This window comes from Carcharhinus amblyrhynchos, chromosome 3 (genome assembly GCF_965287045.1).
Source record: "Carcharhinus amblyrhynchos chromosome 3, sCarAmb.v2.hapA, whole genome shotgun sequence".
Classification (NCBI taxonomy): Eukaryota; Metazoa; Chordata; class Chondrichthyes; order Carcharhiniformes; family Carcharhinidae; genus Carcharhinus; species Carcharhinus amblyrhynchos.
This window is the reverse complement of record NC_137326.1, coordinates 64,684,095-64,709,320: the sequence shown is the minus strand read 5'-3', so window position 1 is coordinate 64,709,320 and position 25,226 is coordinate 64,684,095. Positions and strand designations below refer to the sequence as shown.

The 25,226-nt window shown below is 42.6% G+C and overlaps 1 protein-coding gene across 3 annotated transcripts in view; it reads right to left on the bottom strand.

The window, feature by feature from the left end:
- nckipsd (NCK interacting protein with SH3 domain) overlaps window positions 1-25,226 on the bottom strand; it is a 257,102-nt gene that overhangs the window by 66,531 nt on the left and 165,345 nt on the right. For all 3 annotated transcript variants that reach the window (XM_080184846.1, XM_080184870.1, XM_080184862.1), the window contains 3 exons: window positions 22,893-23,422; window positions 11,051-11,221; window positions 7,265-7,351 (listed from right to left, as the gene is read on the bottom strand). In XM_080184846.1, the coding sequence (XP_080040972.1) occupies window positions 7,265-7,351; window positions 11,051-11,221; window positions 22,893-23,422 (788 nt within the window). The remainder of the gene's footprint in view (window positions 1-7,264; window positions 7,352-11,050; window positions 11,222-22,892; window positions 23,423-25,226) is intronic.

The following is a 25,226-nucleotide window of genomic DNA, read 5'->3' as shown; positions in this document are numbered from 1 at the left end:
AGATAAACCTCCTTCGCTCCAGAGAAAAAAGTCCCAGTCTATCCAGCTTTTCCTTATAACTCAAACCATCAAGTCCTGGTAGCATCCTTGCAAATCTCTTCTGCACTTTTTCTAGTTTAATAATATCCTTTCTATAATAGGGTGACCAAAATTGCACACAGTATTCCAAGTGTGGCCTTACCAATGTCTTGTACAACTTTAACAAGGCGTCTCAACTCCTGTATTCAATGTTCTGACCAATCAAACAAAGCATGCCGAATGCCTTCTTCACCACTCTGTCCACCTGTGACTCCACTTTCAAGGAGCTATGAACATGTACCCCTAGATCTCTTTGTTCTGTAACTCTCCCCAGTGCCTACCATTAACTGAGTCAGTCTTGACCTGGTTCGATCGACCAAAATGCAGCACCTCGCACGTGTCTAAATTAAACTCTGTCTGCCATTCGCCAGCCCACTGACCCAACTGATCAAGATATCCCCTTATAATCCTAGATAACCTTCTTTGCTGTCCACTATGCCGCCAATCCTGGTGTCATCTGCAAACTTACTAATCATGCCTCATATTCCCAACCAAGTCATTAATATAGATGACAAATAACTGTGGACCCAGCACTGATCCCTGAGGAACACCACGGATCACAGGCCTCCAATTTGCAAAACAACCCTCTACAAGCACCCTCTGTCTTCTGTCATCAAGCCAATTTTGTATCCATTTGGCTAACTCACCCTGGATCGAGTGAGATTTAATGTTATGCAACAACCTACCATGTGGTACCTTGTCAAACGCCTTGCTAAAGTCCATGTAGTCATGATGTGGACATGCCGGCGTTGGACTGGGGTAAACACAGTAAGAAGTCTGACAACACCAGGTTGGACTTAAATGTGGTGTTGTCAGACTTTTTACAAAGTCCATGTAGACAACATCAACTGCACTGCCTTCATCTCCCTTCTTAGTTACCGCTTCAAAAAACTCAAGTCAAATTTGTCAGACATGATTTCCCACTCACAAAGTCTTGCTGACTGTCCCTTTTCAGTCCTTGTGTCTCTAAATGCCTGTAGATTCTGTCTCTCAAAACACCTTCTTACCCACTACAGATGTGAGGCTCACTGGCCTGTAGTGCTCAGGCTTTTCCCTGCAGCCCTTCTTAAACAAAGGTACAACATTTGTCACCCTCCAAACTTCAGGCACCTCACCTGTGATTGATGATTCAAATATCTCTGCTAGGGGCCTCACAATTTCCTCCCTAGCCTCCCACAGTGTCCTGGAATATACTTGATCAGGTTCCGGGGATTTATCTACCTTGATGTGAAGGTAGGAGGAGCAGCAATGTTCCTGAATCCACTGATCCATTGTCCTCCTGAGCATTCCACAAGCCACCTCCTCCCAATAATGATGGGACTTAACTTCTGGTTTGCTATGTCACACACTGAGTTACTGAGAGGTAGAAGGATTACAGACTTTAGAAACAATACTGAAGCAGGGCTTCAGATTTCTGGTCAAATTCTGGGACAGGTGGAAACAGGAAAATTTTTATCTGTTGGCAAAGTTCCAAAAACACCCGACATTTCACTGAAATATGCAGTGCTTCTGAACAGTGAGAAAGGGGTAATGTTATGAATTTATCGTTATAAAACAGTACTCAGAGGAACTTAACAAATGGGAAATCATGTTGCAGCTACATAAAACCTTGATTTGGCTGTATTTGGAATATTGCATGTAGTTCATTGGAATATTGCATGTAGTACTACCGGAAGGATGTGAAAGCTTTGGAAAGAGTATAGAGAAGGTTCACTAGGACGTTGCCTGGTCTGAAGGATGTTAACTATGAGGCCAGTTGAAAAAAAAACGGGATTGTTTGTCACTGGAAAGACAGAGGCTGCGGGGAGATCTGATAGAGGTCTACGAAATTATGAGAGGCATAAACTAGGTGGATAAAGAAGGGCTTTTTCCCCAGAGTGGAAGTGTCAATTCAAGGGGTACAGGTTCAAGGTGAGAGGGAGAAAGTTTAAAGGAGATGTGCGGGGAAGTTCGTCATGCAGAGAATGGTGGGTGCTTGGAATGTGCTGCCAGAAGTGGTGGTGGAAGCAGGCATATTAACAACATTTAAGATGCATCTATATGGGTACATTAAAAGGGAAGGAATAGAGGGATATGGACCACATAACAGCTGGCGGCTTCTTTTTTTTAGTTTAGTTAGGACATCATGATCAGCACACGCTTGGTGGCCGAAGGTTTGTTCCTGTGTTGTACTGTTCTTTGTTCTTTTTATCTCTCTCATCGACAGGCTCCAACTGGGAACAAGGTCTACAAACATCATTGCTTGTCAGGAAGATTGAAGAAACTGGGCTACAATGGGTGAATGTGACTTGGCAGGATTGCTCTACAGAGAGCTGAAATGGATTAGCTGGACTGGTACTCTTCTGTGCCATAATAATTTTGACTCTATCAGTGCATGATGGTGGGTATAGGAGCAGCAGTGGGACTTTTAGCCCTTTGAACATATTCCACTATTCAATCAAATCTTAACTAATTGCATCCACTTGCTGTGGTTACATGTGGCGAGTAAAAATCATTGGAAAATCAGTGGAGGTTATCCACTGCAAGTGCGAGGTTATCCACTTTGGTAGAAATAATAGTAGGAGGGATTATTATTTAAAAGGCGAAAAGCTGCAGCATGCTATGGTGCAGAGGGACCTGGGGGTCCTTGTGCACAAATCGCAAAAACCCAGTCTGCAGGTTTTTGCAGCAGGTGGTCAAGAAGGCGAATGGAATGTTGGCCTTTATAGCGAGGGGGATAGAATATAAAAGTAGGGAGGTCTTGCTGCAACTGTACAGGGTACTGGTGAGGCTGCAGCTGGAGTACTGTGTGCAGTTTTGGTCGCCGCACTTGCAGAAGGATATATTGGCCTTGGAGGGAGTGCAGAGAAGGTTCACCAGGCTGATACCGGAGATGAGGGGGCTAGCCTATGAAGAGAGACTGAATAGACTGGGTCTGTACTCGGTAGAGTTTAGAAGGCTGAGGGGGGATCTTATAGAGACATATAAGATAATGAAGGGGATAGATAGGGTACAGGTAGAGAGATTTTTCCCACTTAGAAAGGATAGCAGGACTAGAGGGCACAGCCTCAAGATAAGGGTGGGGGTGCAGTTTAGATCGGAGTTGAGGAGGAACTTCTTCACTCAAAGGGTGGTGAATCTCTGGAATTCTCTGCCCGTTGAAGTGGTGGAGGCTACCTCGCTGAATATATTTAAGTCACGGGTAGATAAGTTTCTGATAGACAAGGGAATTAAAGGTTATGGGGAGGAAGTGGGAAAGTGGAACTGATCCACTTCATATCAGCCATGATCTTATTGAATGGCGGGGCAGGCTCGAAGGGCTAGATGGCCTACCCCTGCTCCTATTTCTTATGTTCTTATGACCTCAGACTCAAACCTATTAATTGAGCTAGACCTATTTTTTATGGAAGAGAGTTCAAATTGCCACCACCTTGTGGGTGAAGAAATGTTCCCTAACTTCTCTTTTGGTTATCCTGGCTCTGCATTATGTTCCCTTATCTTTGACTCCCAGTTAATTCTTTTCAAAATGCTAACATCATCAAGCAAATCAACCTTCATTCTTCTATGTTCCAGAGAAAACAAGTCTAGTTTCTATATTGTCTCTTCATAACCCAACTCTTCAAGCCTTACTAACATTCTGGTGAATCCCAGCTGCACACCCTCCAAGATCAATAAATTCTTTCTAAGATATAGCACCCAGAACTGTACATAATACTGCAGATATGACCAAACTCAAGCTTTGTACAGCAATAGCTCCTATTTCAATATATTCCAGCGTTCTGGTTATAGAGAAGCACCTTTTTAATTATTAGTTGCACCAGGCCACTACATTTCGGTGATCTGTATGCATGGATACATAAATATCTTTTAACCTTCACTATTCCTGGATTCTCAACAGCAAATAATACTCAGATCTAGACTTTGTCCAAAATGGATGACCTTGCATCAAACTCATGTTGAAATCCACGTGCTTTATTTTGCACATATTCCATATTCTATTTTCGACCGTTCAACTCTAGACGAATCTTCTACGCAGGTCAATAATTTCCCAGCAAAAAATCATGAGGTGATTTTACCTTCCCCAGTTCCCCACCTGCAAAAACACCATGAAATGAATTTCATAAAGGACAGTGAACATTGTCCTCTGGTTGGTTTTCTACAGGTATTTATTGACTGTTAATTAAGTACATTTGCAGTTGAGGGATTAGTTTTTAAGCACTTAATAGCGTTGCAAAGTTGGGTAGAGTAATTGTAGAATGGAGTTTATAAAATCGTAAAATGCGAGGGAGAAAGCATTGCATGGTCCCTTTAAAAGGTGGTGCTTTTTCTATGCTTAGAGAGTTAAAAAAAATGCAAGTACATAGGGAGCCCCAAATTGAAACATTTATATTGAAAGGCCAAGCAGCAGTTTTCCCAAGACAAGAGGCTTTTGAATGTAGCCAATCAATTTGAATCAGACACTTTGATACCAAGAACTTATTAAATTTAAATCTGATGGTTTTGACAACCTAGGACTAATCCTATTGTGGGAAATATTGATCTGTCATCACAGGTATAAAAGGGGGGCAGTGGAACAAAATAATAGAGCAACTGCCACGTGCCAGAGATAACAGCTCACACCTCTCTCTCTCTCTGGCTCTCACGGTTTTGTCTATGTTTTAGAGAAAGCACCATCTAAATAGCAAAAGTAGAAAAGAAGAAAGAAGTTCCAGACAGAAGAATCAATAGAGAAGGTCCAGAATATTCCAGAGGACACAAAACCTAGTTGTAATTCAGAGATGATTAAATTTCATTTTTTTTGTTAGTGAGTGGTAATTGTATTTATTTGAACAGCATATCATTTGAATTTTGTTTTATTTGGGAATAGTTAGTAGTTAGAAGAGTTTGTCAATAGTTTAGTTATTTTGTTCGCTGTTAATTAGATAAATAAATTGTTACATGTTGATTTTAGAGTGAACGTCAGGGATTTATTTTGCATTTAACCACTAGAAGTTGCTGAAAAGCAGGTCACACCACTCCACACACACTTCTTACAGATGATAAGACAAAGTGCTCCTCTTTTGGATATTTCAATGTTGGTTCATGGGGAGGACGATATCAACCTCTGATTTATAACAATAGTTATTCATTATAAGTACTGATGAGCTAAAGCTGAGATAATTATTGCCATATATGAGAACTTACTATCAGGAAATATGTCAAATTTGACTGTATAGATATATGAAAAGAGACAGATTGCCTGGGTTGACTGAATATTGTTTGTTAATCAGAAGCATGCTTTGACACGAAAGACAGGCTGATCAGAATACTCTGAGCGTGGCTGGAAATTACAAACAAACTATGTGGTGGAACAGATGATGAGAGGATGGCAGAGAGAGACACTACAGGAACTCAGAGAAGTGTCAGCACTACTGCAGCATGTACTATATTTGTACAAGAGTAAGCAAAAAAGAGGACTACCACATCAGACTGATCACACTCGTTTAATAATTCCAGAGTAAAGTGAGGCAACCAGCTTCACTGCACCAAGTCTGAAAGACAAATCTGGATAAGCTCCTCATATTTCTGGAAGAGCCATGGAAATAACCAGACACTAGCCAAATGAACTAAACTCTTAATATATCCCAAAGGCACATTATTCAAGACTATTAACTAACCTCGATGTCAACCTTGGCCACTCTGTATGATATCAGCCGACAATAAGTAGAACTATGTTAAGACTGGAATAAAACACTGGAACTGTTTTCAACTTTGGGTCTTAACAGTACCAATTAATAACATCTACCCTAGTATTTGTTTACACTCATCATTTATCATCATTCTTGAAATGCCAATGAAGTCTAATTCTATAGTCTAATTGCCTCCTTTTTGTTAATGTTAGCAAGGCGACATTAGCACTCTATATGTATATAGCCTATGTGTATATTAACAGGGGGATGGTGGATTAAATGACAATATAATCCAGACCAGTTTAAATCAGGCAGTTCAGGTAACTAAAATGTAGGTATCTAGCAGTTCACCGAAAAGTGGGTGATGAATTTTCACGTTTCTTCAACGAGAAGTAAACGATTCCTTTGGTAGCCTATAATCATTTCAAACAAAGTTCATTGGCTCAAAGGATTCAATTGCTGGTACTCATCTGAATCCAAATGCTAATGTCTTTATTGGGTGACTCGTTAGATGGTGGCATAGGAGGACAACAAAGGTGGACAGCTTCCTCCTGTGGCCTAGTGTCATTGAACTAGTAAGCCAGGTTCAAATCCCACATGGCTGATTTCCAAACTAAACTGAATTCCAAACTAAACAAAGGTGGACTTAGCAAGGATAGTTGTTGATATTCTTCCCTGCCTGCACTTTCACCTGGCTTTCTTCTGTCTCCTCAAATCTTTTTAACCCTCCTCTGCCCTTCAACCTTCCAGCATCACCTTGATTTTTTTCCTCTCATCTTCCTCTTCTCTTTGTTGAATTGTCTCACTTCTCTGCAACTGCTTCAACATAAGAGTGCCCTAACATGCACATCAAATAATTAGGACAGAGAGGACAAATGTAATCTTGGGATTGGCAGATAGAAATTGAAATAGAACAAGCTGAAACTGAGCATGAAAGCAACAAAGTGATTCCTAGTGAAAATGATGATTAGGCTACATCGATGAAACTGTGTGCAGCTCTGGACACCTCATTTACAAGAGCCTGAAATATGATGGAAAATAAAAGGAGCTCTGTTAATCTCTCAAGCTGAATGCTTAGCAAAGATTTGATCAAGAGGGTCGAAAAAGATAAAAGCGAGAGACAAGTTTAACATAGTTTTGAAAAATCAGAGCCATAAATTTCATGATAAACATCAGGCCAGGAAAGAGATGGTGTCAGTGAGGAAGGCAACTCAGGAAAATGGGATTAGTGAGGGAGATAACAGGGAAATGGGATTGTGAGGGACCTTAATGTTAATCATCAGACTTTTTGTCCATAATATTCCACACTGCAAATTCCTAAATCCTGTTGCACCAGGAACCATTCAGAACGTCCTCATCAAAAACACTGGCAATGGCAGTGCAACATTTGTGTTTACTCTTGGCTTTGAGTAAAGGCGAGAAAACAGAATTTTTTTAACCAAGTAAATCCACAATATAATACTGGAAAGTTCAATGATATCCTCCTCTGATACGCCATGCACATTTTTCATAAACACTCAAGTGTTTACCATTCTTACCATCTGATAATAAGCAATAAGTGAATGAATTGGTTCAAAACGGTTCTTCTTGGTCATCCTCTTACAAACTTCTGGATCTGCATCAGTCTGAGGAAGTAAAAGGAGCAAGAGAGTGATTGGTGACATCCAGAGTCTGTCTCTCGCTCTCGGATTTGGCACATCTCTTGATTGATTGGAACATACAAGTCTCCTGCTTCTAAAACAAGCTGGTTTATTTGTCAATAAGAAATAAGGGTAGAACACGGCTGCGTAAAGCAAAAACAGACTACTGCAACTAAGAAATAAGCAAGCAGCAAGTTTCAGAGAAGATCAAGCCCAAGTTGACTGTGTTGTGAATGAGTTCCAGAGGAATACAACACCCACCATATTCTAATGATGGCCTCCTTCTGCTTCTGCTGCTTGCTTCACGTCCACTCGGCACATGTAACCACTGAGGCTATAATTCCATGCTCAATCACGTTTGGAGAACGACTGGTTCTCTGGTGAGTTTGTGAATGTCACCAGCTGGTATCACATATGAAACACTTCATCAGTGTCATTATTACTGTGTTTCCTCACTCCTATTGAATAAATAAATGAATCTCCAGCAGCTGGGAGATCACACAGGAACCAGATGATTGCTGTTCAGCCCCTGCGGTCTGTTCCACACATTCTACCGGATTACAGATGACCCATATCTCTTTATTATTTGTCACCTTTACTCCAGATCTCTGGCATCCCTTGGCTAACAGAAACAATCAATCTCAGTCCTAAAAATTTCAACTGGCCTCAACACCTTTTGGGGAAAGCAGCAGCTTCCCAGTAGCCTGTACATGAAAATCTGCAGAAGAGAGCACACAGTTCTCCATTGTAAGACTGTGTCCTCTCATGCTGAACTTCTGCATTACATTGACAATCAACTGGAACTATCCTATTGAATTGTTATCGCTTTGTTGACTGGTGTGCCTCAGGGATCAGTGCTGGGTCCACTGTTATTTGTCATTTATATTAATGATTTGGATGAGAATATATGAGGCATGGTTAGTAATTTTGCAGATGACACCAAGACTGTTGGCATAGTGGACAGTGAAGGTTATCTAGGATTGTAACGGGATCTTGATCAATTGGGCCAGTGGGCTGATGAATGGCAGATGGAGTTTAATTTGGCTAAATGCGAGGTGATGCATTTTAATAGACTGAACCATGGCAGGACTTACTTAGTTAATGGGAGGCTGGATAGACTGGGACTTTTTCCTCTGGTGCATGGAAGGCTGAGGGATGATCTTAAAGATATCTACAAAATAGTGAGGGGCATAGATCAGCTAGATAGTCAATATCTTTTCCCAAAGATAGGGGAGCCTAAAACTAGAGGGCATAGGTTTAAGGTGAGAGGGGAGAGATACAAAAGGATCCGGAGGGACAATTTCTTCACACAGAGGGTGGGTAAGTATCTGGAACAAGCTGCCAGAGGGCAGCACGGTAGCACAGTGGTTAGCACTGCTGCTTCACAGCTCCAGGGATTTGGTTTTGATTCCGACTTGAGTCACTGTATGGAGTTTGCACATTCTTCTCGTGTCTGCATGGATTTTCTCCGGGTGCTCCGGTTTCATCCCACAGTCCAAAGATGTGCAGGTTATGTTGGTTGGCCATGCTAAAAATTGCCCCTTAGAACTGCATAAGTTAAAGGGATTAGTGGATAAAATATGTAGGGATATGAGGGTTGGGCCTGGGTGGGATTGTGGTTGGTGCAGACTCGATGGGCCAAATGGCCTCCTTCTGCACCGATGGGTTTCTATGATTTAATGGTAGGGCCTTGGGGAGAGTTACAGAACAAAAAGATCTAGGGGTACAGGTTCATAGCTCCTTGAAAGTAGAGTCACAAGTGAACAGAGTGGTAAAGAAGACATTCGGCATGCTTGGTTTCATTGGTCAGAACACTGAATACAGGAGTTGGGATGTCTTGTTGAAGTTGTACAAGACATTGGTAAGGCCATACTTGGAATACTGTGTATAGTTCTGGTCACCCTATTATAGAAAGGATATTATTAAACTAGAAGGAGTGCAGAAGAGAGTTACTAGGATGTTACCGAGAGTTGATTGAGTTATAAGGAGAGGCTGGATAGACTAGGACATTTTTCCTCTGAAGCGTAGAAGGCTGAGGGATGATCTTAAAGATATCTATAAAATAGTGAGGGGTGTAGATCAGCTAGGTAGTCAATATCTTTTCCCAAAGATAGAGGAGTCTAAAACTAGAGGGCATAGGTTTAAGGTGAGAGAGGAGAGATACAAAAGGACCCATAGAGACAATTTCTTCACACACAGGGTGGTAAGTATCTGGAACAAGCTGCCAGAGGTAGTAGTAGAGGTGGGTACAATTTTGTTTTTTTAAAAAGCTTTTAGACAATTACATGGGTAAAAAGGGTGTAGAGGGATATGGGCCAAATGCGGGCAATTGGAACTAGCTTAGGGGTTTTAAAAAAAGGGCAGCATGGGCAAGTCAGGCCGAAGGGCCTGTTTCCATGCTGTAAACCTCTCCCTTGAAGTTAGTATGTGCGGGGGCTGTACAGCATAGACAAGTTGGGCCAAAGAGCCTGTTTCCATGCTGTAAACCTCTACGACTCTAGACCTTGATTTGATCATCCTCCAACCATCTAAACTGAAGGGATACAAATCAGATTTGTGACCAGCCTGACAATTTAATCCCTGATATTATTGGATTGAATCTGAAACTGTGGCCCCTTCGAGGCCAGTATACCTTTTCTGATATATATTAGTCAAAACTGAATATTATATTCCAGATGGGGTTCTAACCAAGAAAACTGAAACACCACTTCCTCCTTTTTGTACTCCTTCTGTATTACACATTTTGATTAACTTGTGCACTAGCTTTTTAACAATTTAGGTACATGGACACCGATGTTCCATTGTTCACAGCTTCTTGTCTCTTACCACTAAGAAAATATTTGGATTTGTTCCCAGGTCCAAAATGAATAACCTCACATTTCCCCACATTGAACTCCATCTCCCACAGTTTAAATGAACTGCTAAAACTATATCCTTTTGTCCTTTGTATCTTCCTGCTCTCAAGTACACAATTTAATGTGCCTCTATGTTGTCATTGTAAACTTGGATATACAACTCTCAGTTCCTTCATCTCGCGTTATTAGGTGATGTCCCAGTCAATGTCCTCTCTAAGTTGCACCATAGTATGAGCTGTGCACAATTTGGTCCCTTGAAGTTAGTATGTGTGGGGTGGGGGGTGCTGCACAAAACTGTTGAAAGGGTCTCCTCACAAATTGCTCACGCGTGACAAATAAATTTAGAGGGCACATTGCTCCCAGTACAGTGATACCTTCTATACTATATAAGAGGGTGATAAGTCACAAAGGTTACCTATGATATTACGTCAGCATGAGACCCCCATCATTTAATAAGACCACAGCTGATCTGTTTGAGGCCTTAATTCCATTTTCATGCCTGTCCTCTAAAAACCTCAAACTCCCTACTCCATCAAATCTCTAACTCAGCCTTGAATATACTCAATGACGTTCCACTTGCCCTCTCCCACACCACCACCACGCTGAGGAAAGAAATTTCTTGTCTCCATCTTAAATAGAAGACCCCTTATTCTGAAACTGAATCAGAGGGAACACTGCAGTGATGGGGTGCAGTGGGCTGAGTTGAATAGTTCACGTGTGAAGAAAGGTTGGTTTCTCAGATATCCACTCCACAACATCCTTGAAGAATTTAACAGTGAGGCCACTGTAAAAGGTTAGTAACCTGAAGCATTTCTTATTTAGAACTCACCAGAATACCTAGCAGTTCCTCCAAGTAGCAGGAAATAATGCTCTCATCTTCATGCAAGGCCCAGCTCCTCTGCTGAGAGTCGTTTTTATGTCTTGCTAGATCAGCAAAGATTACTTCCAGCCTTTGCTCATCCTGACATACCTGTCCCCTGGGTAAAGCTGAACTGAGGTCCTGTGAAAAAGAACAATGACTGATTACTAAGGCCATTTACATTCATGTTCATCAGTAGAGGTTGCTCTGGAGAGGTGACTGCTCAGCAAGATAAGATGTTGAGACATTTACTATGGGTGGACTTTTACTACAGGCGTTAGCATTCACCAGTCCCTTTGGACAGGCACTGGAGGATAGCCCCAAAAATGGGAGGGCAGATATTAGATCAAACATACATTAGATACCTCATTGACAAGGGCACCCCTAACAATGACAGGTTATCAACCTGAGCACCCCTCATGGCAAGAGCTCATCGACAAAGATTGAATGTGAATGTGTTTGAGATAGCAAAGTCCATGAGAGAGAGCAGCCACAGGTTTCCAATTATGTCACAGCAAAGAGCCAAGCAGATTCAGTGAGGTAGAGCAATCAGTGGCACAGTGATTAGCACTGCTGCCTCTTAGCGCCAAGGATCTGGGTTCAATTCCAGCCTCGGATGACTGTGTGGAGTTTCCATGTTCTCCCCATGTCTGTATGCGTTTCCTCCCACACTCCAAAGATGTGTAGGTTCGGTGGATTAGCCATGCTAAATATGTGGGGTTAAGGGGGTAAGACAAGTGGTAGGACTGTATAAGATACTCTTTTGGATAGTCAGTGCAGGCTAGATAGGCCGAATGGCCTCCTTCTGCACTGTCAGGATTCTATGGTTCTAAACTGGTCCTCCAGAGGCTCCTCAATCAGCGTATTGAAAGAATTAACTGTACGTAGAAGATCAGCCATAATCTGATTAAATGGTGGAGTGGACTCAAAGATCCATTTGCTCTGTTCTTATGTTCAAAGTATATTGTGCAAAGCAGGGGTTTTGATTAATGTGGTCCTGGCATAAACACTCAGGAAGGAGGGAGTTGTTCAGTTGGGATGGGCTCCACCTAAACCAAGCTGAGATCTGTGTCCACGGTGAATCGCTGAACTTGGACTGGGGATAGGGAGGAGGAGCAGTCTGTGAAAGGAAATCTAAAGAAAGTTGAGACAATAGAAGATAAACAGAGTGGGACAGAGCATTTAACAGTGATAGTGCATCAACAAGTAAACTCCATATGAATAGTAATTGTAATAAAACAAAATCGAAAGCTCTAATTTGAATTCAGGCTGCATTTGCAGTAAGATAAGTAAGTAGCAGATCTAATCACCATTACAGGGCCATGGTTAAAAGGTGATCAACATTGGGGAACACATTTTCCAGGCTGCATTCCAAAAAGGCAAGACAGAGTGGCAAAGGAGGAGGGGTAGCCCTGATAGTGAAGAATGACTTTAAGGGCAGTAGTGAGAAAGGACCCTGGCTCAGAAATTCAGAAAGAATCAATATGGGTGGAAATTAGGAACACCAAGGATAGAAAACACTGTTAGAAGTAGTTTTGGCCCCCTAACGGTAGATAGCCCACACAGAGCATGAAGCAAGAACTCACTGAAGCGTGTACTGAAGGAAGTGTAATAATTGTTGGGGACGTTTATCTTCATATAGATGACATCAATCAGATTAGCAAAAGTGGTCCAGGAGATGAGCTTTTAGATTATTTTTCTGACAGTTGCCAAGAACAAAAAATTCTGGAACCAACTCAGGGTAAAGCAATTTTAGATTCAGCGTTATATAATGAAGCAGGGCTAATTAGTACCCTCAGTAAAAAATCCAATGAATAATCATAACTGAATTTTATATTAAGTTTAAAAACAGCAAACTCTCATCCTCAACAAGAATCTTAATCTTGAAATAAAGCCAATTACATAGGTATGAGGCAAGGGCTGGCAAAGCTTAATTTGGTAAATAAAGTAACCGCTATGGCAGTAAAAAAACAATGGGAAACATTTAAAGCAACAATTTAAAATGTTCAACAAAATCATGTTCCATTAAAACACAATCCTCCATGAGATTGGGGTTAATGTATTGTGATGGATGGAGGGTGCTAAATTGGGGGAAGGCTAGCTACAGCTGGATTAGGCAGGAACTGTTAGCCACTGATTGGGAGAAGTTGTTTGAGGCTAAGTCCACGTCTGGTATGTGGGAGTCTTTCAAGGGACAACTGATAAGGTTGCAGGATAGACATGTGCCTGTTAAGAGGAAGGATAGGAAAGGTAGGATTAGAGAGCCGTGGATAACTAGGGATATTGAGGACTTGATCAGAAGAAAAGAGAGGCATGCGTTAGGTCCAAGCAACTGGGAATGGAGAGAGCTTTGGAGGAATATAGAGAGAGTAGGAGAGGATGCTTTGTTAAGATGGTGGCGTGGGCTCGTTGGGCCGAAGGGCCTGTTTCCCATGCTGGGTTGTTCTTTGTTTGTTCAGAACTCAAACAAGGAGTTAGAAGGGCAAAAAGGGGGCACGAAGTGGTCTTGGCAGACAAGATTAAGGAAAATCCAAAGTTATTTTACTCATATGTTAGGAGCAAAAGGGTGGTTAGAGAAAAAAATCAATCCTCTGAGGGACAGAGAAGGGGAACTATGTTAACAGCCTGATAGAATGGGGGAGATACTGAATGAATACTTCGCGTCAGTATTCATGAAGGAGACGGACTTGTTGTCTGGAAGTGTCTTAGAGGGAGATGTTGACCCGTTGGAAAAAGTATCCATTACGAGGAAGTGTTAGGGTTTTTAGGTAATATTAAAACTGATAAATCTCTGGGGCCTGATGGCATTTATCCTAGGCTGCTTAGGGAGACGAGAGATGAAATTGCTGGGCCTCTGATGTAAATCTTTGTCTCTTCTTTGGGTCTGAGGTCCCAGAGGACAGGAGGATAGCGAACGTGGTACCGTTGTTTAAAAAGGGTAGCAGGGATAACCCAAGTAATTATAGGCCGGTGAGCTTGACATCAGTGGTAGGGAAGTTGTTGGACAGTATTCTTAGAGATAGCATGTATACGCATTTAGAACATGGCAATCTGATTAGTGACAGGCAACGTGGCTTTGTAAAGGGGAGGTCGTGCCTTACGAATCTAGTAGAATTTTTTGAGGAGGTGACAAAAACAGCTGACAAAAGATGAGCTGTGGATGTCGTCAAAATGGATTTTAGTAAGGTGTTTGACAAAGTCCCTCATGGTAGGTTGGTGAAAAAGGTTAAGGCTCATGGAATACAGGGACAGGTGGTTAGATGGATTGAGAACTGGCTTGGTAACAGGAGACAGAGGGTAGTAGTGGAAGAGTCTTTTTCTAGTTGGAGGTCTGTGACTAGTGGTGTGCCGCAGGGCTCAATACTGGGACCTTTGCTATTTGTAATACACATAAATGACTTGGAAGAGGGAGAACTGGTGTAATCAGCAAGTTTGCAGATGACACTAAGATGGCTGGACTTGCTGACAGTGAGGAGCAATGTCAGACAAAACAGCAGGATATAGATAGGCTGGTAAACTGGGCAGATAAATGGCAGATGGAATTTAATCCAGATAAATGTGAGGTGATGCATTTTGGAAGAAATAATGTAGGGGGGAGTTATACGATAAATGGTAGGACCATTAAGAGTATAGGAACACAGAGGGACCTAGGTGTGCAAGTACACAAGTCCTTGAAGGTGGCAGTACAGGTGGAGGAGGTGGCGAAGAAGGCTTATGGTATGCTTGTCTTTACAGGAAGGGGTATAGAGTATAAAAGCTGGCGTCTAATGTTGCAGTTGTACAGAACGTTGGTTAGACCGCATTTGGAGTACTGCGTCCAGTTCTGGTCGCCGTACTACCGGGAGGACGTGGAGACCCTGGAGAGAGTGCAGAGGAGGTTTACCAGGATGCTGCCTGGTATGGAAGGTCTTAGCTATGAGGAGAGATTGGGTAAATTGGGGCTGTTCTCCCTGGAAAGGAGGAGGATGAGGGGAGATCTAATAGAGGTGTATAAGATTATGAAGGGTATAGATAGAGTGAATACTGGGAAGCTTTTTCCCAGGTTGGATACAAAAATCACGAGGGGCCACAGGCTTAGGGTGAGAGGGGAGAGGTATAATTCAGATGTTAGAGGGAGGTTTTACATGCAGAGGGTTGTGGGAGCCTGGAATGCACTGCCAAGTAGGGTGGTGGAGGCAGGCACGCTAGAGTTGGCTAAGGCTTACCTAGATAGGCACATAAGCAGACTAGAGATGGAGGGATACAAAAGACTTTTCTAAATAAGGATCAAGAGCCTCAGGACATTCCTGGGAATCAATAGAATCTTATGGGCCGTCCAACATATTTTATGGCTCATCTGTCTTATGTTTGAGCTTCTGGGGATCTTCCGTGAATGTCTGTATAGGCTGTGTATGTTTACTGATGTCTTTTTTTAACATCCACCGGTAATTCGGTCCGCCTTGTTGGCCAACAAGGGGCATACACGCAGTGGGTCGTGCGAGGGCTGCTCTTGGATGTTGCTTCGAGAGTTGCCTAGTGCTTCACGTCGTTAGTGTGTGCTTAAACTGGACCAGCTGATGGGCAACATGACAGCTCAGTGACTATCACTGTTTGCTGTGCAGATACATGGACCTGGGTCAGATCTCCGACTTGGGTCGGTGTCTGTGGGAGTCTGCACATTCTCCCCGCGCTTGCATAGGTTTTCTCCGGGTGCTCCGGTTTCCTCCCACACCTCAAAAACATGCTTTTAGGCTGATTGATGTTAACAAATTGTCCCTAAATTAGACCTCCCTTAATCTGGCACATATCCTTTATTGTGGAGTCCAAGAGGTGTAGGCAAAAGTCATAGGTAGGAGGAGGATTGGAATGAGGCACTCACTGAATGTCAAAATGGCGGCACGGGCTTGTTGGGCCGAAGGGCCCGTTTCCTGTGCTGTGTTGTTCTTTGAAAACTGATTGGCAGACAGGAAACAAATAGGCAGGAATGTTTGCATATTCCCCACGTGTCTGCATGGGTTTCCTCCGGGTGTTCTGGTTTCGTCCCACAGTCCAAAAATATGCAGGTTAGGTTGACTGGCCACGCTAAATTGTTCCTTAGTGTCAGGGGTACTAGCAGGGTAAATGGGGTTACGGGGATAGGACCTGGGTGGGATTGTGGTCAATTCAGACTCGATGGGCCAAAATGGCCTCCTTTTGAACTGTAGAGGTTCTATAACACTACGCTATGAACAAGTTGGAATAAACAGGCCATATTCCAAATGGAAGCAATGATTAGTGGGGTACCATATGACAGAGGAGCAGAATTAGGCCACTCGGCCCATTGAGTCTGCTCTGCCATTCAATCATGGCTGATATTTTTCTCATCCCCATTCTCCTGCCTTTTTCCCATAACCCATGATCCCCTTGTTAATCAAGAACATATCTATCTCTGTCTTAAAGACACTCAATGACATGGCCTCCACAGTCTTCTGCGGCAAAGAGTTCCACAAATTCACCACTCTCTGGCTGAAGAAATTCCTCCTCATCTCTGTTTTAAAGGATTGTCCCTTTAGCCTGAAGTTGTGCCCTCTGGTTCTAGTTTTTCCTACTAGTGGAAACATCCTCTTCACGTCCACTTTATCCAGGCCCTGCAGTATCCTGTAAGTTTCAATAATATCCTCCCTCACCCTTCTAAACTCCAACGAGTACAGACCAAGAGTCCTCAACCGTTCATCATACGACAAGCTCTTCATTCCAGGGATCATTCCTATGAACGTGCGCTGGACCCTTTCCAAGGCCAGCACATCCTTCCTTAGGTACAGGGCCCAAAGCTGCTTACAATACTCCAAATGGGGTCTGACCAGAGCCTTACACTGCCTCAGAAGTACACTAATACTAGCACCGCATTTGCCTTCCTAACTGCCAACAGAATCTGCACGTTAGCCTTAGGAGTCATTGTTCAAAATTCCCCAAAGTCCCTTCGTGCTTCTGATTTCCTAAGCATTTCCCCAGGTAGAAAATAGTCTATGCTCAACCTCACACTTATTATATTCCATCTGCCACTTCTTTGTCCACTCTCCTAACCTCCTCTGCTTCCTCAATACCACCTGCCCTTGTACATATCTTTGCATCATCTGAAAACTTAACAACAGTGCCTTTAGTTCCTTTTTCCAAATTGTACCACTGGGATCAGTGCTGGGATCCCAGCTTTTCACAATGTATATTAATGGTGGATAGGTTTATGGAAGAAAAGGGATTGGTTTAGATTAGTGGGTCAATGTTTTTTTTTTAAAAAGTAAGACTGGTCGGCGCAACATTGTGGGCCGAAGGGCCTGTTCCACGCTGTAATGTTCTATGTTCTATGATTCAGATAAGGGAAGCAAATGGAATATCTCCAAATTTGCAGATGACACAAAGCTGGGTGGGAGGGTGAGCGGTGAGGAGAATGCAGAGTTGCTTCAGTGTGATTTGGCCAAGTTGAGTGAGTGCGCAGATGAATGGTAGATGCAGTATAATTTGGATAAGTGTGAGGTTATCCGTTTTGGTAGCAAAAATGGAAAGGCAGGTAAAGATCTAAATGGCTATAAATTAGGAGAGGGGAATGTGCAATAAGACCTAGGTGTCCTTATACACCAGTCACTGAAAGTATGCACGTAGGTGCAGCAGGCAGTAAAACAGATAATTGGCATGTTGGCCTTCACAGCAAGAGGATTCAAGTACAGGAGCAGGGATATCTTGATGCCATTATACAGTGCCTTGGTGAGGCCACACCTGAAATTGTGTGTGTAATTTTGGTCTCCTTACCTGAGAAAGGACTCTGTTGCTATAGAGTGCAGAGAAGGTTGATCAGACTGATTCCTGGGATAGCGGGACTGACACGCATGAAAAGAGATCGAGTCAGTTAGGATTATATTCACTGGAGTTTAGAAGAATGAGGGAGGATCACATAGAAACTTACAAAACTCTAGCAGGTCTAGACAGGATAGATGCAGGAAGGGTGTTCCCAATGGTGAGGATGTCCATTATCAGGGGTCACAGTCTGAGGATATGGGGTAAACATTTTAGGACAGAGATGAGGATAAATTTCTTCAACCAGAGTGTGGTCAGTCTGTGGAATTCCCAACCACAGAAAGCAATTGAGGCCAAAACATTGTATGTTTTTAAAAAGGAGTTAATTATATCACTTGAGGTGAAGGGGATCAAAGGACATGGGGGGGAAAGCGAGAACACACTATTGAGTCGGATGATCACCCATGATCACAATGAATTGTGGAGCAGGTTCGAAGGGCTGAATGGCTTACTCCTGCTCCTAATTTCTATGTTTCTGTGTTTCTAAAAACTCAGAAGGAAGATTCATCCATAGCTTATTAAAAGTTAACAATGGCATTAGATTAGAAGAGGCTTACAACGTGGAATGAACAGTTGTAGGCCTCGGACAGGGAGCGTTCAAGGAACCAATAATGGGCCAGAAAAACAGTGATGAAAGGAAAAAAAATTGAATATGAGGTTAAATCATCCAGAAATTAAAAAAAAGATGAGAACTTTTACAACGTGTATAAGAAGTGTTAGCAATTTGGGAAGTTAACAAAGTTAATAGTTGGACCTGAGATGAAAACAAAATAAACAAGCAACAAGATTAGCAGGCATCTGCAGGAACAATGAAATGTGATCTGCCCAGTAACAAGATCAGCAGCATCTAGAGAAATTGAGATGCAAACTGCAATATCAGAAAAAAAACGTTTACTAGAGATTAGTGGGGCTATACAAATGCTAACTTCTAAAAACAAGGAATTTGAGAAATGTAGACAGCTGAATCCATAGGGTGGAATATCAAAGAGGCTGAAAATACAACTGTTAGCACACTTGTTAGGAAGGGAGGCTAATTTTCCATCCAAAGGCCAGTTCCATCTAACATTTAGAGACACGGCAGATTCCAGATATTCAGAAAGATGGAGTTTTGTGCCTTTGCTGAACTAGGAAGTGATGTTTTCTCAAACTTGGTAATGTAAGCTGTATTGTGTGGTAACTATTAGGTGGATTTGACTCATGGAGTTACTAAATTCAATGTTGCTTTGGGAAAAGAGATGTCTTAGTGAATTCAGGGAATATGGATATATTTTGGGAATGGAAAGTAATTTAAAAAAATGCGTTTATTAATATACTTGAGAGTCATAGCATATATTAGTGTTATGCTTTCCTTTTCTTTTACTTTAGTAAATATTCTTTGTTTACATATTGCCTGAATTGGTTCCAGACTGGGTTGTATGTTGTTCCTCACACTATTCCAAACAAATATACATCACTAAGAACCAGTGTTTCAAGTTATCCTTTGGGGTTTTGAGATCTCTCGCAGGTAACATCAGCAGGGTTAACAGAAGAGTAGCTAACATTGGTCCCTTAAAGGGAAAGACAGTAGAAATATGATGGGGAATGATGAAATGGTAGAGACATTGGAAGTATTTTGTATTTGTCATAACAGTAAAATAAATGTTTCAAGAGTGGCCTAGTACTTCGCGTCGTTGTGTGTGCTTAAAACCGGACCAGCAGATGGGCACCACAACAGCTCAGTGACTATCACTGCTAGCTGTGCAGATACATGGATTTGGGCCAGTGTCTGTGGGAGTTTGCGCATTCTCCCTGTGGTTGTGTGGGTTTCGTCCGGGTGCTCCGGTTTCCTCCCACACCCCAAAAATGTGCACTTCGGCTGATTGGTGTAACAAATTGTCCCTAAATTATTCTCCCCTGAATCTGGTTTTCAATGGGGGTACCATAAGCATAGACACGGGTCAAGGGAGGTGTAGGAAAATGCTTTGTTAAGATGGTGGTGCGGGCTCATTGAGCCGAAGGGCCTGTTTCCCATGCTGTGTTGTTGTTCTTTGTAACAGTAGAAGACATAAATTACCAAAAAGAGATGGCAGTCATGGGCTGAGGAGTGAGGAACTCTTTAATATCAGCATAGAATAAGTATTAGAGAATCCTAAGGGACTCTAAGAATTCTAAATCCCCAGGATCTCTTGGCTACAACCCATGGTTCTAAAAGACAGAACTGTAGAGATAGTGGATGCACTGGTTGTGATTTTCCAAATGTCCTCAGATTCACACTATGATCAGGGTCAACCTGGTTTTATGAAAAAAAAAGTACTGACAAATTTAAAAGCTTTTTCTGAGTATGTAACAGTATACTTGGATTTCCAAAAGACATTTGATAAGATGTCAGACAAAAGATATTTTTACAAGATCATAAATTTTGAGATAATGCAATAGCAAGGACAGGAGGCAGCAAGCTCTGACGGAGGCAGCAAGCTCTGATGGAGGCAGCAAGCTCTGATGGAGGCAGCAAGCTCTGATGGAGGCAGCAAGCTCTGATGGAGGCATCCAGACTCAAATTGTTAGCTCTGTTTCTCTCTTCACAGAAGGTGTCAGACCTGCTGAGATTTTTCAGCATTTTCTGTTTTCATTTCAGATTTCAACATCCACAGTAATTTGCTTTTATTTCAGCAAGAGTAGAGGATTGGTCAATAGACAGTAGGGATAAATGGGCATTTTCAAGTTGACATGCTGTGACTAAGGGAATGTGCTGAGATCGTAGCTGTTTACAACCCACATTACTGACTTCGACAAAGATGCTAAAAGCATCAGGTTTGCTGGCAATACAAAGCTCGATAAAAACTATAGCAGGACAAATTAGCTGCAAGAGATTAAAAAAGGTGAAGTGATTGATGTGAAGATATTATGTCTTTAAGAAATGTATTTGTCATGTCTTTTATGCAGGATATGCTTTAGCATTTTGTTCCAACTGGTACTACTTGGACTGTAACCAGCAGCCTGTTTACTGCAGCAACATAATTGCTCCCAATTGCTAGAATGTTGGTTTTACTCTTTACTGCTGTTCAATTGCTTTTAGTGATTTCCCTTGGGGGTTTGCAGAGTAGGACCTAATTGGGTTGATTGACAGGTAAGGTCATATGGCTGAATGGAACTAGGCTTACACAGAATATTCAGGTCAAGTGCTGTTCTGAGTTCTTAGAGAGTAGTACCTCTCTTTTCTCCTTTTTCAAGTTGGGAGATTGGAATCTACAGTAAGAAGTCTCACAACACCAGGTTAAAGTTCGATACGCACGATCTTCTTGGAGATCCTCTTGAAGATCCTCTTGAAGATGGTGTTGTGAGACTTCTTACTGTGCATATCCCAGTCCAATGCCGGCATCTCCACAACAAGACTGGAATCTGCCAGGAAATAAGTCTCTTTCTCTTAGATCCTGCTGCATGAGAGTCGGAAGACAGGTGTCTAATTGGATCTCCGCCCGGAGGTGTTAAAAGGCTGGAAATCTAGAATTGATGTAAGCCTATTTGCTTTGTGTGGGGGAAATGTGATAATTAAGTCATAAAAGTAAAAAGGAGAACAATTTTTAAAAATCATTAAAGCTGAGGGAATTAAGTGTATTGTAGAAGGAACACAGTCAGAATACAGTCACAACAAGGAATAAGGAAAGTAATGTCATGTTTGTCTTTATTGTGAGGGGACTGGAGTACAGAAATGAAGTTGTGCCACAATTATACACGGTTTTGGTGGTTCCACATCTGGAACATAGGTACTGTTTCAGTCTCCATATTTAAGGAAGGATGTCCTTTCATTAGAGGCAATATAGTGAAAATTCACGAGATTGGTCCTTGGGAAGTGAGGGTTGTCCATGATGAGAGGCAGGGTGAAGTGGACCAATACTTTCTAGGGCTTAGAAATACAAGGGATGACCTTATTGAAAAATCTAAGATTCTGAAAGGGTTTGACAGGGCGGGTAAGGAGAGGATGATTCCCCTGGCTGGTGAATCTAGAACATGGGGACACAGTATATAATAAGGGGTCAGTCATTTAGGGCTAAGATGAGGGGAAATTTCTGCACTCAAAGAACATAAAATAGGAAACAGGAGAGGTAGGCCATCTGGCCCCTCGAGTCTGTTTCACATTTCAGTAAGTCACGGCTTCCGGGATCTTGTCTCAGCATCTACCCAGTTAAGCCCTCGTATAATATGTGAAATTCTCTATCCCAAATGCTCTTGGTTCAATATTTAAGACTGGTTTTTGCTCTCTGAAGGAATTAAGGGAAAATTAAGTTGAGGCCAAAGATTAGCCATACAAAATGGAGTAGGTTCAACCTGCCATATGGTCTATTCCTGCTCTTGCTTCTCATGGTCCTATGGTCATGGCAGGGTTATGTGTAAAAATTCATGCCTGCCCTGCAATATGAATGGGATGTAAAGTCACAGATGAACTTTGGCAACAAATGCCAACATCCAATCCTGCTACTAACCTGCAGAGCAGTTTCTCTCTATCCCATGGTAATAAACAGGCCATCTGGAGATTAAAGAGGGACAAGATCAAACATCTGTTGGTGTATTCATCTACTCTATCAAGGAAGATTCCAGTCAGTTTACTGTTCATAAAAAATAATGTGAAAGGTGGTAAAAGCAGGCCAGGATTGCTGTTCTTGTCACTGTAAGTGCTGTCGTGTGAGGTCATGTTTGCGCACAGCAAGAACAGCTCCTCAACAAGCAATGCCTATAAGATAGCTGAAGGAGGAAGATAATTTAGCGTAAGTATTTCCTCAGGAGCTATGAAGCCTTCAGAATATCAGAGGAATTTATTTTATTAAACAAAATCAGTCAGTAGTACAAAATGAAGAAATATTCTCAGTGAAGTTATTCCTCAAGTATTAATATCAGTTGTAACCAGAATAGTGAAAAGGGCATGTTACAAAGAATGACAAATATTTAAAGAGTTGGTGCCTTGGGATTTTTCTCACTCACTCAGACAGGAAAGGGAAGTCATCACAGCTGAAAGTGCCCAGTAACTTACCTTACTCTCCACCAGGGACAGTAGAATCTGCTCCATGACATCCACAACAGCTGGCACTGAACTCTGAATGTGTCCGACCATCACACCAATTGCCACCCTGGACAGCTCATAGCTGAGATTTGTATTTTTACGAACCAGTTCAATGAGCTCGGCTCCAATGGTCTTCGGCACTGAGACTTTCAGCTTACCCTCTTGCATTTCAGCAGGTGACAATGATGATGCAGCCTCACTGTTCTGGCTTTGACTGAGTTCGTTAGCTTCATTGGGTGCTTGCAGTTGACAGCTGGGATTGAGGGCTTGAGCTGAATGTGTGGGGCTTGTGTCAGCCTGGAGAGGTATACTGGTTGGATATCTAGGGGCAGTAAAAGTGCTTCGGATTGGGAGGGGTGGAGGGGCTCCTGAAGGACTGGAAGTGGCTGTGGACTGTTCAGGCTCAGGTGAATTGGAGGAGCCAGTGTACAGAGTGTCGAGAGAGGCTGTACTCACAGAGGAAACAGTTGACACAGCTGGTGTGGTGATTTCTACAATCTCTAAAAACAATTGAAAACAATGAATGAGACAATTTGAAGAGAAGGCTTGCAAATTATCACATAGGTTTCACTAAAGAAGACAAGGTGTAACTATGAGAATTAAACAGGAGGTACTGAAGAAATTCAATAGGATAAAATTAAAAGGAGACTTAAAAGATTTGCCACATACCAAGTAGAGAAGTCACCTGATCCAGATGGGACATATCCTAGCTTAGTAAGTGAAGTGGAAACTGCAGATATTTTGGCCAAAACCATCCAACCCTCCTTAGATATGGGGAGGGTGCCAGAGAATCTCAGAACTGTTATGGAGCAGAAGGAAGTCATTAGGTCCTTTCTGTCTGCACCAGCTCTCCAAACAAGCTGGGGGCTTGGGCGTGGCGAGGGGCGTGGGCATTGGAGAGTGGGGAGGGGGGGGCGTTGGAGAGTGGGGAGGGGGGGGCGTTGGAGAGTGGGGAGGGGGGGCGTTGGAGAGTGGGGAGGAGAGGGAGTGGAAATGGCTGAGGATGGAAACGGGAGAAAGGGGATGCAAATGAGGATACAGAAGGCTGAGAAGGTGCTAAAAAGTCTCAAGTAAGTGATTAGAATGTGTGACTTACAAAACAGAGGTGCAGAGTTTTAAATGACTTCCTGAGGAATGTGGCAAATGCCCTGATAAAGGGTAGGGGGGAGTAGCAAGAAGGAGGGCTGAAACAAAAAGTGGAAAAATTGTGGTCAGAAAGAAGGATGATAGATGAACAGGATGAATCAAAATGAAATCCCAACATTCAGTCCAGAAGGCTGCAAAGAGTCCAATTGGAAGATCAAGTGCTGTTCCTCCAATTTGCGCTGGAGACATTGCAGAAGGCCTAGAATGGATATGTGGACAGGAGAGCAAGGTGGTGTGTTGAAGTGGCAAGCAACAGGAAGGTCAGGATCCTGCTTGTGGACAGACTGAAGGTGTTCAGCAAAACAAACATCCAGTCTGTGCTTGGTCTTTCCGATGCAGATGGCATTGGGAGCAAATACTAACCCCCAAATCTTTTCTCATAAGACATGCTGCCCATTCCTGACATTAGTCTAGTAAAACTCCTCTGAACCGCTTTGAACACATTTACAACTTTCCAGAGACCAATAATGTACTCAATACTCCAAATGTGGTCTCACCAATAGTCCTGTACAACTGAAGCATAAACCCCCCACTTTTGTAATCAATTCCCATCACAATAAACAACAGCATTCTATTAACTTTCCTAATTACTTACTATAGATATATACCAATCTTCTGTGATTCATGCACGAGGACACGTGCACGAGGAAATGTGAAAGGACAGGCAGAGCAGGGTTTCCATGTGGCCATTCCCTTCCAAAACAGGTGTACTGAATTGGATACTGTTGTGGAGGATGCTTTACCTGGGACAAACTGTGACAGCCAGCACTCAGGTACTCAGTCTGGTTCTGCAGCGCAAAAGGGTGGGACGAAGAAGAGGAGTGCGGTAGTGATAGGGGACTCGGTGGTCAGAGATACAGACAGGAGGTTCTGTGGTCGGGACAGAGACTTATGCATGGTTTGTTGCCTCAAGGTCAGGGATGTCTCTGATCGCGTGCACAGCGCTCTAAAGTGGGAAGGTGATCAGCCAGATGTCGTGGTACACATCAGTACCAATGACGTAGGTAGGAAGAGTGAGGAGGTCCTAAAGAGAGAATATAGAGAGCTTGGACGGAAGTTAAAAAGCAGGACCCCGAGGGTAGTAATCTCTCAGGATTGCTACCTGTACTACGTGCCAGAGAGGGTAAGAGTAGGATGCTTGGGCGGATGAACACGTGG